Source organism: Leptonychotes weddellii, chromosome X, assembly GCF_054177405.1.
Source record: "Leptonychotes weddellii isolate Sample4059 chromosome X, ASM5417740v2, whole genome shotgun sequence".
NCBI lineage: Eukaryota > Metazoa > Chordata > Mammalia > Carnivora > Phocidae > Leptonychotes > Leptonychotes weddellii.
The window spans coordinates 85,876,537-85,888,475 of record NC_138385.1 but is presented as its reverse complement, the minus strand read 5'-3'; the positions used below and the strand labels follow the sequence as shown (position 1 = coordinate 85,888,475).

The 11,939-nt window shown below is 40.0% G+C and overlaps 1 protein-coding gene across 1 annotated transcript; it reads left to right on the top strand.

Moving 5' to 3' along the window:
- Nucleotides 1-7,205: 7,205 nt before the first annotated feature.
- Nucleotides 7,206-8,262, top strand: LOC102726239 (melanoma-associated antigen B18-like). Its single transcript, XM_006727733.2, has one exon. It carries the CDS (start codon nucleotides 7,219-7,221, stop codon nucleotides 8,260-8,262), a length of 1,044 nt encoding a protein of 347 aa, XP_006727796.1. The 5' UTR covers nucleotides 7,206-7,218.
- The last annotated feature ends 3,677 nt before the right edge of the window (nucleotides 8,263-11,939 follow it).

The following is an 11,939-nucleotide window of genomic DNA, read 5'->3' as shown; positions in this document are numbered from 1 at the left end:
AAAGGAAACAGTCAACAAAACTAAAAGGAAACCTACGGAATAGGAGAAGATATTTGCAAATGACGTATCAGATAAAGGGCTAGTATCCAAGATCTATAAAGAACTTACCAAACTCAACATCCAAAAAACAAATAATCCAGACAAGAAATGGGCAGAAGACATGAACAGACATTTCTCCAAAGAAGACATACAAATAGCCAACAGACACATGAAAATATGCTCAACATCACTCAGAATCAAGGAAATCCAAATCAAAACCACAATGAGATGCCACCTCACACCAGTTAAAAGGTTTAAAATTAACAAGACAGAAAACAAATGTTGGCGAGGATGTGGAGAAAGCTGAAACCTCTTACACTGTTGATGGGAATGCAATCTGGTACAGCCACTCTGGAAAACAGTATGGAGGTTCCTCAAGAAGTTAAAAATAGAGCTATCCTACGACCCAGCAATTGCACTACTGGGTATTTACCCCAAAGATCCAGATGTAGTGAAGCAAAGGGGCACCTGCACCCCAATGTGTTATAGCAGCAATGTCCACAATAGCCAAACTGTGGAAGGAGCTGAGATGTCCTTCAACGGATGAATGGATAAAGAAGATATATATATATATATATATATATATACACACACACACACACACAATGGAATATTACTCAGCCCTCAGAAAAGAAGAATACTTACCATTTACATCAACGTGGATGGAACTCGAGGGTATTATGCTAAGTGAAATAAGTCAATTGGAGAAAGATAATTATCATATGGTTTCACTCATATGTGGAATATAAGAAACAGTGCAGAGGATCATAAGGGAAGGGAGGGAAAACTGAATGGGAAGAAATCCAGTCAGAGACAAACCACGAGAGACTCTTAACTCTGGGAAGCAAACTGGGGGTTGCTAAAGGGGAGGTGGGTGGGGGAATGGGGTGACTAGGTGATGGGCATTAAGGAAGGCATGTGATGTGATGAGCACTGAGTGTTATATGCAACTGATGAATTATTGAACACCACATTTGAAACTAATGCTGTATTATATGTTGGCTAATTGAATTTAAATTTTAAAAAAGGAGGCAAGAGTATACAATGGAGAAAGGACAGTCTCTTCAATAAATGGTGTTGGAAAAAGCCACAAGCAAAAGAATGAAACTGGATCACTTCTTACACCATATACAAAAATAAAGTGATGAAAAACTTGAATGGAAGTCCTAAAACCAAAAAACTCCTAGAAGAAAACTTAGGCAGTAAACTCTTTGACCATAGTCTTAGGGTTATTATTTTGGATCTTTTTCCCTAGACAAAATTAAACAAATGGGACAACATTGAACTAAAAACCATATGCACAGCAAAATAAATAAATAAATAAATAAATAAATAAATAAATAAATAAATAAATAAAAAGACAACCTCCTGAATGGGAGAAGTATATGCAAATGATCTATCTCATAAGGGGTTAACATCCAAAATATATAAAGAACATCTATAACTCGATAGCAAAAAAATAAGCAATCCAATTAAAAAATGGGCTGAAGACCTGAATAGACATTTTTCCAAAGAAGACATGAAGATTGCCAAAAGGCATATGAGATGATACTCAACATCATTAATCATCAGGGGAATGCAAATCAAAACCATAATGAGATATCACTTTACACCTGTCAGAATAGCTAGAATCAAAAAGATAAGAAATAGTAAGTGTTGGTGAGAATGTGGAGAAAAGTGAATCCTCATGCACTGTTGGTGGGAAAATAAAATGGTGCAGCTACTATGAAAAATAGTATGGAGGTTCCTCAAAAAATTAAGAATAAAACTACCATATGATCCAGCAATTCCACTTGTAGGTATTTATCCAAAAAAGGAACACACTAATTCAAAAAGACATACATTCCTATGTTCATCACAGTATTGTTTATAATAGCCAAGATATGGAAGAAACCTAAGTGTCCATCGGTATATGACTGAATAAGCAAGATGTGGTATATATATATACAGTGGAATATTACTCAGCCATAAAAAGAATGGAATCTTGCCACTTGTGACAACACAGATGGACTTAGTGGGTATTACCCTAAGTGAAGTAAGTCAGAAAAAGACAAATGCCATGTGACTCTACTTATTTGTGAAATCTAAAAAAATGAAACAAACAAGTAAAAAAACAAAATGAAACACAAATAGACTCATAGATACAGATAAACTGATGGTTGCCAGAGGGGAGAGGGGTAGATGGGATGGATGAAGTAGTTGAAGGGGATTAAGAGGTACAATCTTCCAGTTATAAAACAAATAATCCATGGGCATTTAATGTATGGTATAAGAAATATAGCCAATAATATTGTAACAACTGTGTCTGGTGACAGATGGTAACTAGACTTATTGTGGTGACCATTTTGTAATGTATATAAATACTAAATCACTATGTTGTACACCTGAAAGTAATACAATATTGTATGTCAATTATCATTTAAGAAAAAACTAAATAAGTAGAAGATAAAAAATAGTAAGCATAAATGTAGAAATAAGTAAACAGAAAATAGTAAAGCCAACTAACTAAAGCCTGTTCTTCAAAAAATGTATGGAATACACAATTTGTATTAATATCATCAATTACAAAAAAATCACTAGAAATAAGTAATGTTAAGTAAAATTGTCTAAAATATAGGTGCAGGAGAGATTTGATATGAGAACAACATAAATATGTTTTAGCAATACTTCAAGGTAACCATATGGTGGACCAGGAAGGAAAGGTTCTTCCTGTAGAAGTTTTTCAGATGACAAACTCACAAGGAATGATAGAATTACAGAATTAACATCCCACAGCTTCTAATGGTTTAATGGATAAAGATAATGATCATCAGTATCTGCCAACATCACTAAAAAAAGAGACACAAACATGTTCCTCCTAATAGAATTACACAATGTCACCTCTGAAGTGACCTTGCAAATAAAGGAACAAAAATCTTACAAATGCTAATCTGATCCAACTTTTACCTCTAACTATTGATGATTGTTGATACTGTCAGGTATATTGAGTTCATTATACTCTTCTCTGTACTGTTGTATACCCTTAATAATTTCTCTAGTGAAAATGTTTATTATAAATATCATGTTCTTATACCACATATTCTTTATCCATTCATCTGTTGTTAAACATTTAGGTTGCTTTCACATTTTGGCTATCATGAATAATACTGCAATGAATATGGGGGTACAAATATCTCTTCAAGATCCTGATTTCAATTCCTTTGCATAAATATCCAGAAGTGGGATTGCACACACTAAAAATTTTGTTAAGAGAGTAGATCAAATGTTATGTGTTTTTTTTTTTTACCACAATAAAGAAAACATACCATGTTTTTAAATTTTAAAGTCCAAGTTAAACGGACTGGTTCCTGGAGAAAGATAACGACTAAATTGTTCCAAATAGAAATAGGGAACTTCAGTCAAATAATACAAACTGAAACTCTAGTCTACGTTCCAGCCCCCCTCAAAATATTCTAAGACCAGTCAGATTTGGAATCTAGTTGCACCAAATGGTCAGGAAAGAAGTAATGGCCACCTTACATAAACTCTTCCAAATCATACAAAAAGATAGAAAATTACTGAACTCATTTTAACAGGTGTGCTGACCTTGATACAAAGACCAGAAAAGGACATCCAAAGAAAAAAATCACTTGAGCCAAGCTCAGTCATGTAGAGGCATCTATCCTAAATAAATTTATAGCATATCCAATATAGTAGTGAATAAACAGGCTAGGTTCAAGAAATGCAAAGATATTAAAATATTAGAAAAAAACTGCCAATTGGAATTTCTCTACATTAATAGAGGACAAAATGTATTTGATCATGTCTAAGGGTGGATAAAAAGCCTTTGAAAAAATGTTTACCACCAATTCATGTAAAAAGTTTTAGCAAAATAGCATTTGAAGAGAATTTCTATTTCCTAAAATCTACAGCAAACTATATATATAAATGTGAAATGTTAGAAGCATTCCCATCAAAGACAGGACAAAGATGCAGATGTTATGATACTGTATATATTGTTTAAAGCTGGACTGAAATACATAACAAGAGGAATAAGAGTAGCAAAATAAATAAGAAAAAGGAATATTGATTGAGATAATAAATCGTGATGATATGATCCTTAATTAGAAAATCCAAAGGAACCAGTGCACAAAATATTCAAATGAATAAGATACTCCAAAGCAGTTGTATAAAAGATTACCAAAATTGGATGCCTAGCCACACAAAATCAATAACTAATTAAGATAATTAATAGAAAATATCCCAAAACAACAGCAACAATATCCAAAATTTACCTAAAAAGAAATCTAACAAAAATGTACACAATATTTTTGGAGACAAATATAAATATGTACTGATATACTTAGAGAAAAAGTCCCAAATAAATAGTAGAGCACACTATATTTATTCATGGGAAAAAGAATATGGTAAAGATGTCAATTCTCCTTAAATTATTTACAGATTTAAATATGGACTGCTATGGACTGAATTGTGCCATTTCCCCCAACCTCCAATTCATATGTTGAAGCCTTAATCCCTGATGTGACTGTATTTGGAGATATTTTAGGAAGGTTAGTAAGGTTAAATAAGGTCATAAAGGTGAGGCCCTAATCTAATAGGGCTGATACTCTTATAAGAAGAGGAAGAGACACCAGTGATCATTCTCTCTCTGTGCATTTTTAGGAAAGTCCATGTGAGGACATAGCAAGAAGGTGCCCAAATGTAAAACCAGGAAGAGAGCTCTCACCAGAAATTGAATCTGCCCTCACCTCTATCTAGAACTACTTGCCTTTAGAACTTTGAGAAAATAAATTTTTTAAAGATTTTATTCATTTATTTGACATACAGAGAGAGTGAGTGAGAGGGAGAGCTCAAGCAGGGGGAGTGGCAGAGGGAGAGGGAGAGGGGGAAGCAGGCTCCCTGCTGAGCAGGGAGCTGGATGCGGGGCTCCATCCCAGGACCCTGGGATCATGACCTGAGCTGAAGGCAGACGCTTAACCAACTAAGCCACCCAGGCACCCCAGGAAAATAAATTTTTGTTGTTAAGGCACCCAGTCTATGGTAATTCATTATGGCAGCCTGAGCATGCTAAGACACTGCCTCACATACAGCTTCCGAGATGATACCAGGCTCAGGCTGCTGTTTCCTGAAATCAACCCTAGAGAAACTATAAAAGGGAGAATGAAAGAATAGTCTTAGCAACAGCAAAACAACATAGATGAGAAATTCCTGAGAGAGACTAAGTCTGTGTTGAACTAGAAACTGTATGTGGGCAGGCCCTGAAGTTGGAACTGGTCTGTAGCCACAAGACAAGATTGGTCAGAGGAAAGGTTTTAAGGTGACCCTTTGATTCTTCCAGGGTGCCCTAGGATAATGAATTTCTACTGCTTTAGTGAAGTGAGCTAAGGCTGTTCTTCCGAAGCTGAATGGCCAAGACCATGGGGTTAATATCAGGACAGCATCAACGTTTGGGGTTGTTTGAAACAGTATGAGTCCAGAGGCTGTGCAGTAACCACTTGAAACCTCCTTAAAGGGTAAGGACTGGCCTTTTAAAAAAAAATAATATTATAATCAAATATAAGTAATAGAAAGAATGAATCACACTTAACAAGGGTAGGTATTATTTCATGAAAAAATACATACATATGCACACTTGTTAAAGATGTAAATATATTTCTTATTATGAATGAGGGTCAAAAATAAAATAAAAGTTACTGTACTGGACTGAGCAATGTTAGACAACGTGGAAAGAACTGAGTCTCAAAAATTGTGCAGCTCAGTCTCTTCCTTCGAAAACAGATCTTTTAGAGTAGAAGTTTCCCAAGTCTAAGTCTGGCTGGCAAACAAACACTATGAGCCAGTGTATTTTTCCTCTTACAGCGTACCACCCGTCCTAGGACGCTGCCTTACACTGCAACTTCCCCATCTCATATCTAGCCTGGGACTCATCAATTTTCTGCCAGGTTTGCAGGAGGGAAACAGCTTACAGCTTTCAGAATTTGGTATTCCCCAGGGAGCCTTTAAAGAACCAGCCAAGAGTCAGGACTCCCTGCCTCCACCCTGAGGACAGAAAGGACAACACACCCCAAGAACAGAGAAACCCATACACAGCCGCACCCCTGCTTTCACTGCTGGGAAGCACAGAGCAGAGCTGTCAGCATGAGGTACTGACTGACTTCCACCTCCAGGGTCTCAGGTCTGAGGAGGGCAGCCTCAGGTCTGCAGAAGAGAGAGGCAATGCTGAGAGTCAAGGTGAGGATCCTTACTTAGAACTGTGGGAACATGCCCCCCCAGAACAAAGGAAACCTCACGGAATTCTGCCCTGATCCGTCCCCGCGCTAAGAGGCCCGAGGCTTGGCTGTTAGGCCCAACGCCCCCTCAATTCCCTCTGAGGGTCTCAGAGAATGAAGACTTTGATCTGAGGCTGGTGGACTCAGATCAACAGAGTGAAACATCCCAGGCTTTTTTCGGAGTCACGGAGAAGACCCTGAGTGAGGACTGAGGGTATTCTCAACCCCGCACAACCCCCTACCCCTGCAGTCTACCCTGGGAGGCCCCGGGCAGGGCTGTCAAACTCTGGGAGGTGGGGGTCTTGGTCTAACCGGAGCGGGCACATGAGTGAGCACTGAAAACCCTAATCATCCAGGACCATGGGGATCCCATAAAACCCTGCTCCTATGGTCAGCTCTGGAAGGCTGCTGCAGAAGTGGCCATCTAAGGCTCTTCCTCATTTGCTTTGCAAGAATCTCAGGGCGGTAAGGTCATTGGTGTAAGGAGTTTAGCTTCAGAGCTGCGGGGGCGGGGGGCGGGGGGGGGTGGGCCTTGCCAACAGTTGACAGGCTGATGGTAAATGTGAACTGAGAGAATTCTCCACCTCAGAACAGAGGGAACCACACAGAGCCGGTAACTTGCCAGGCCTTGCTCTCAGCCCCAAGTTGACCCAGACAGGGCTGGAAGCTGCAGCCTAAGGCACACTCTAACTTCTGCAAGGTGCTCAGGGGACAGACTGATTAGAAAAGAAGCCCTGTGGGGTCCTAGAGCAGTGCTCTCATGGAAGCCCGTAAAAGCGGCTCTGGTTAAAGACAAGGTGGAATGTCCCTGCTGAAGGTGCACACACTATCTCATTCTCCCTCCTCCAGGTGCCCTCATTGCCTGCTCTCCTGCCCACACTACTGCCTACTATCTCTAACCAGTGTCATCATGCCTCGGGGGCAGAAGAGTAAGCTTCGTGCCCGTGAGAAACGCCGTCAGGCCCGGAGTGAGGCTCAGGGTGTCCAGGATGCTCAGGCCACTGCAGCAGCTGAAGAACAGCCCCCATCTTCCCCCCTTCCTCCTTTTGGTGGTAATGGCCAGAGTTCTTCAGCTGCTGGGTCAGGTAGAAAATCCCAGGGGTCCCGTAGAGCCCCATCCACTACCACTACTTCTGCAGGGGTTTCACACACAAGATCTGATGAAGGTGCCAAGAGCCAAGATGAGGAAAGACCAAGTACCTCTCAGGCACAGCCCAGCACTGATCGTTACCGCAGAACCCCTCTAGATGACAAGGCAATTCTATTGGTGCAATTCCTGCTGCGCAAGTATAACATGAGGGAGCCCATAACAAAGGAAGACATGATGAAGTATGTCATCAAAAAGCACAAGGAGCACTTCCATGAGATCCTCAGGAAAGCCTCTGAGCTAATGGTGCTGGCCTTTGGCATTGATCTGAAGGAAGTCGACCCTACCAGGCACTGCTATGCCCTTGTCAGCAAATTTCAGCGCACCTATGATGACAGGCTGAGAGGTGAAGAGATCATGCCCAAGACAGGCCTCTTGATGACTATCCTCTGTGTGATCTTCATGAAGGGCAACCGGGCCACTGAAGAGGATATCTGGGAAGTACTTAATGTGATGGGGATATATGCTGAAAGGAAGCACTTCATGTATGGGGATCCCAAGAAGCTCATCACCCAAGATTTGGTGCAGGAAAGGTACCTGCAGTACCAGCAGGTGGCCAACAGTGATCCTCCATGCTATGAATTCCTGTGGGGTCCGAGAGCCCACGCTGAGACCAGCAAGATGAAAGTCCTTGAGTTCTTGGCCAAGATCCACGATACGGTCCCCAGTGCCTTCCCATCCTGGTATGAAGAGGCTTTGCGAGATGAGGAAGAGCGAGGTGGAGCCAGATTTGCAGCTCTGCTTGGTACTGGTGCCCTGGCCAATGTGCGCCCCAGGGACAATTTTGGCAGCTTCTCCCACCTGTAGTGAAACCTGAAGCACTTTCCTCACTTTGTGTTTGAAGTAGTATGAGGCTTAGGTGGTGCTAGAGGGAACATAGTGCATATCATATGTTCTACATGAATAACTTATAAATTTATCTTTTGTTGTTCAAAGTTTTCAAATGTTTCTTTTTAAAAAAGTTTAATTAGCTTCACAATATAAGTGTATGAATGATATTAATTACATATTTAATGCTATTTATGAGATTTAAGAGTAAGAGTTGTGCTATTTTATCAAACAAACTGGGTGACTTTCCATCTTATTTAGTGATCTGGAACAAGAAAGCATAGCATTGGAATAGCTATTTCCTTAGAAATGTGAAAGAAGTTAGCAACAAAATGCTGGGATTAAAAAATAGAGAAAAAAAGTAAAAGATTTTTGGTTTTTCCTTATTCCTTGTCTTCTGCTGTTCTGTAAAATAAAGGTTATATACCTGAACTTGCTTCATTTATTCAAGAATGTAGGAGAAAATAAATCATAATAATTTGCTTACTAGCCTTTTTTTTTATTATTATTCCTCAAACATCAATTGAGCATATTCTGTTTGGAACGCTCCACGGTAGTATGGGGGATGGTAAGAAAAAGAAGACCGAGGCACCACCCAAAAAAGGAAGATGGTGAGATTCACTCTAAGACAAAAAAAAAAAAAAGTGAAAAGAAGGATTAGGTGGGAGAGGAGGTGGAGATCCAGATGAAGGCAGTCAAGTGTAAATGTCCTGAGGCAAGGCAATTTGGGGCCCTGGGAAACTTCAAATCCTTCTATGGGAGGTAACTTTAAGTTAAGATGGGTGGTGGGTCACAGGAGGGTATGAGGGTGGTGAACAAGGGCCAGACCCTTGGGTGGTGCATCACAGAGTTGAGAAACTAAGCTTCAATGGAGAACTGCTTTTAGCAGCCACTTCGGGATCATGGATAAACCAGATGCTAATCTTTACCTGGGGAGGGATTGCCGGTGCCCCGTGCTCTCGTCCCAATGCAAGTGAACAGAGCGCAAACAAACTAGGTATTTTATCCATATTATCACCACAGAGTTTCTGATAAATAAGGGTAATACTTCCTTCAGGCTAAATGCCAAAAACCCATTGTGCTTCACTCTTTGCCCTGGGCTGGGAGAAACAGAGCCTGCTCCATTCAAAGGGCATTTAAGGAGGTTATGTTGGGTAAAAGTTAGCAAACTATAAGGGAGGGTTTGATTTTGGTAGGGGTTAAATGAATGAAAATAGGGGTGATTTGGATCAAAGGGCAACTGGGAAGGAGGGAAGGAGTTGGTTCTTGACACACATTTTAGGAGCTTTGAGTTGCATCCAGATGGGGAAGATTCCCAACATCCAAATTAAATAATATATGCTCTAAGTGGGATGATTTACTAAGGTATTTTTTCTTGATAAGCACAATTTTTGGCTGACTTGGTGTACAGTATCCTACAGCATTGAATATTGTCAGACATCTCCTAGACTAAAACAACACAACAAAATAAAAACCAAAAATTTCAACGGAAGTTTGGTAGTATCTGGGGTCAAAAAAGTCATAGCAATAATTGCCATTCTTTAAAGTTTCAGTGCACACTACTCACTGTGCCATGCGCTTCACATACATTGTACACATTCCAACAGTCCTAGAAGACAGGGCTTGGTAATGTGTTGAGTTCACACAATGAATGACGGGGCTGGGACTGAAGCTATGGTCTTATTCCGATGGAGCCCACAGTTTCACTCCTCCCAGCATGACATCAAACTCATGTCTCTTAATTACTTTCTCTTCTCACTATTCCATGATAGCTCTCAGGCAATGAAAGAAGGACCCTGTGGCTGAAGTACTAAATGCAGGCCTAAAGAAGGAAGGTGTAAATGAAAATCAAGGACAAGTTGGGGATTGTCCATGGGTTCATTTTCCTAGGATCCTCCTGCCCCTCGCCCCAGGGTCCCTTGAGAGCTGGTGCTGCCCTGGTCCCAGCACTTGTGTGCAGTCCTGGCACTTTCCTGCATGACAGCTCCCTCCCCTGGGACTTTCCTAGTGACCCTCATGACCAAACTGGGACCTGGCCCATTGGCCAGCTCTCCTGTGTGTCCTCCTCTGGAGGCTGCCCCTGCTCCTGGTGGCACAGAGAGCCACTATCCCCCGCCCTCCCCTGACTTAGAGCATTGCAACTCCCTGCAGCCCCCCTCCCTCCCCTTGGCCCCCTTCTGACAGCAATTGCCCTTCTGTGTAGTTCTGACAGTGAGGTTTATACACCTCCTCACCTCCCCTAGGTGCCTCCATCACATTCTCAAAGTATTTTCAAACCTGCTGGTGACTAGAGTCTGATTTGGCACAGAACCTAGTGTTTCTTGGGATATAACACTGAAGTTAGAGAGGAGATTTTAGAAACCATCCTGATATTTGCAGTAGAGTTTTAATGGGCTGAATTATTTGAATTGGTCACTGACCACATTCAACAATAAGTGACTTTACCTTGTTGGTCAAAACCCAAGCTTCCTCCATTAAGTAGTAGATGAGAAAAAGTTCATGGAAATCACTTTGTAAGCAAACATGTACATAGACAGAATTCCTAAAAACCCAGGAGTCCTTCTAGTAGGTGGAAAATGGTTCCATGGCAGTTGGGCTATCCTCGATAAGAAAAGAAAAGTCAACATTCTTCCACTTACTCTCATCTCTATATTCTCCTCTTAGGAAAATTTTGGCGTTAGGTAATAGTGCAATACTCCCATTGCCCCCAAAGTCTAACCATATGGATAAATAACAATTCCTCTTCCTTACTACATCCCTCCAAAATTCATCCCTCTTTTCAGAAGTAACCACAATTAAAAATCCGTGTGTTATTTTAAAATTTATTCTAGACTTTTCCGTGTATAGATGTGCTATAAAATACACTGTGAGTTTTAAACATACATAATAACATAATAATACATAATAATATATACATAATATAATATAATACATAATATATATAATAACATAATATACATAATAACAGTGTATATATTGTTTTGCCTCTTGCCCTTGTCACTGATGGAAATGAATGCAGGATCTTTCCATGAGATCAGATATAGGTCCACCTCACTCTTTTAACTTCCTCTAAGTATTCTAAACTGCATATGTGCCGTATTTAACTTAACCATTTTACTCCTGATGGACACATAAATTGTTTCCCATACATTGCTATGATTACTAGAAATGATATTAAAGTCACTGAGCATTAATTCTTGGGCAAATATACATGTTTTCTTAAAGGAAAGACACAGCACGGTGTAAACTGGATTAAAGTGGGAAAATGTGATGATTATAAATTTTTATAAATATTGCTGAAATTCTGTTCTAATAAAGCTGTGATGATTCATTTTCTCACCTTTAATGCATGTAAATAATTTATACTCTCAGGCATTAATTTTATCAACTTTTTAAATTTTGGTCAAACTTTTTGGTAAAAATATATTGTCTCACAGTTATTTTAATTTCCCCTTTTTCTAAGTAGGTTGAGCAGGAAATTAACTTAATCTCTCATCCATAGAAAGCAGGATTTCTTCAGTGATGCCCTGAGTACCAGAATTCCTCTGGGCATGCTTTAAAATTTTGAAATGTCAATAAGCTTTTTCCCTTTACTTTGAGGAAGAAGGATTTGATCAGAATGATCAGGTGGCAGGGAATGGGTCCAGACAGAGCAC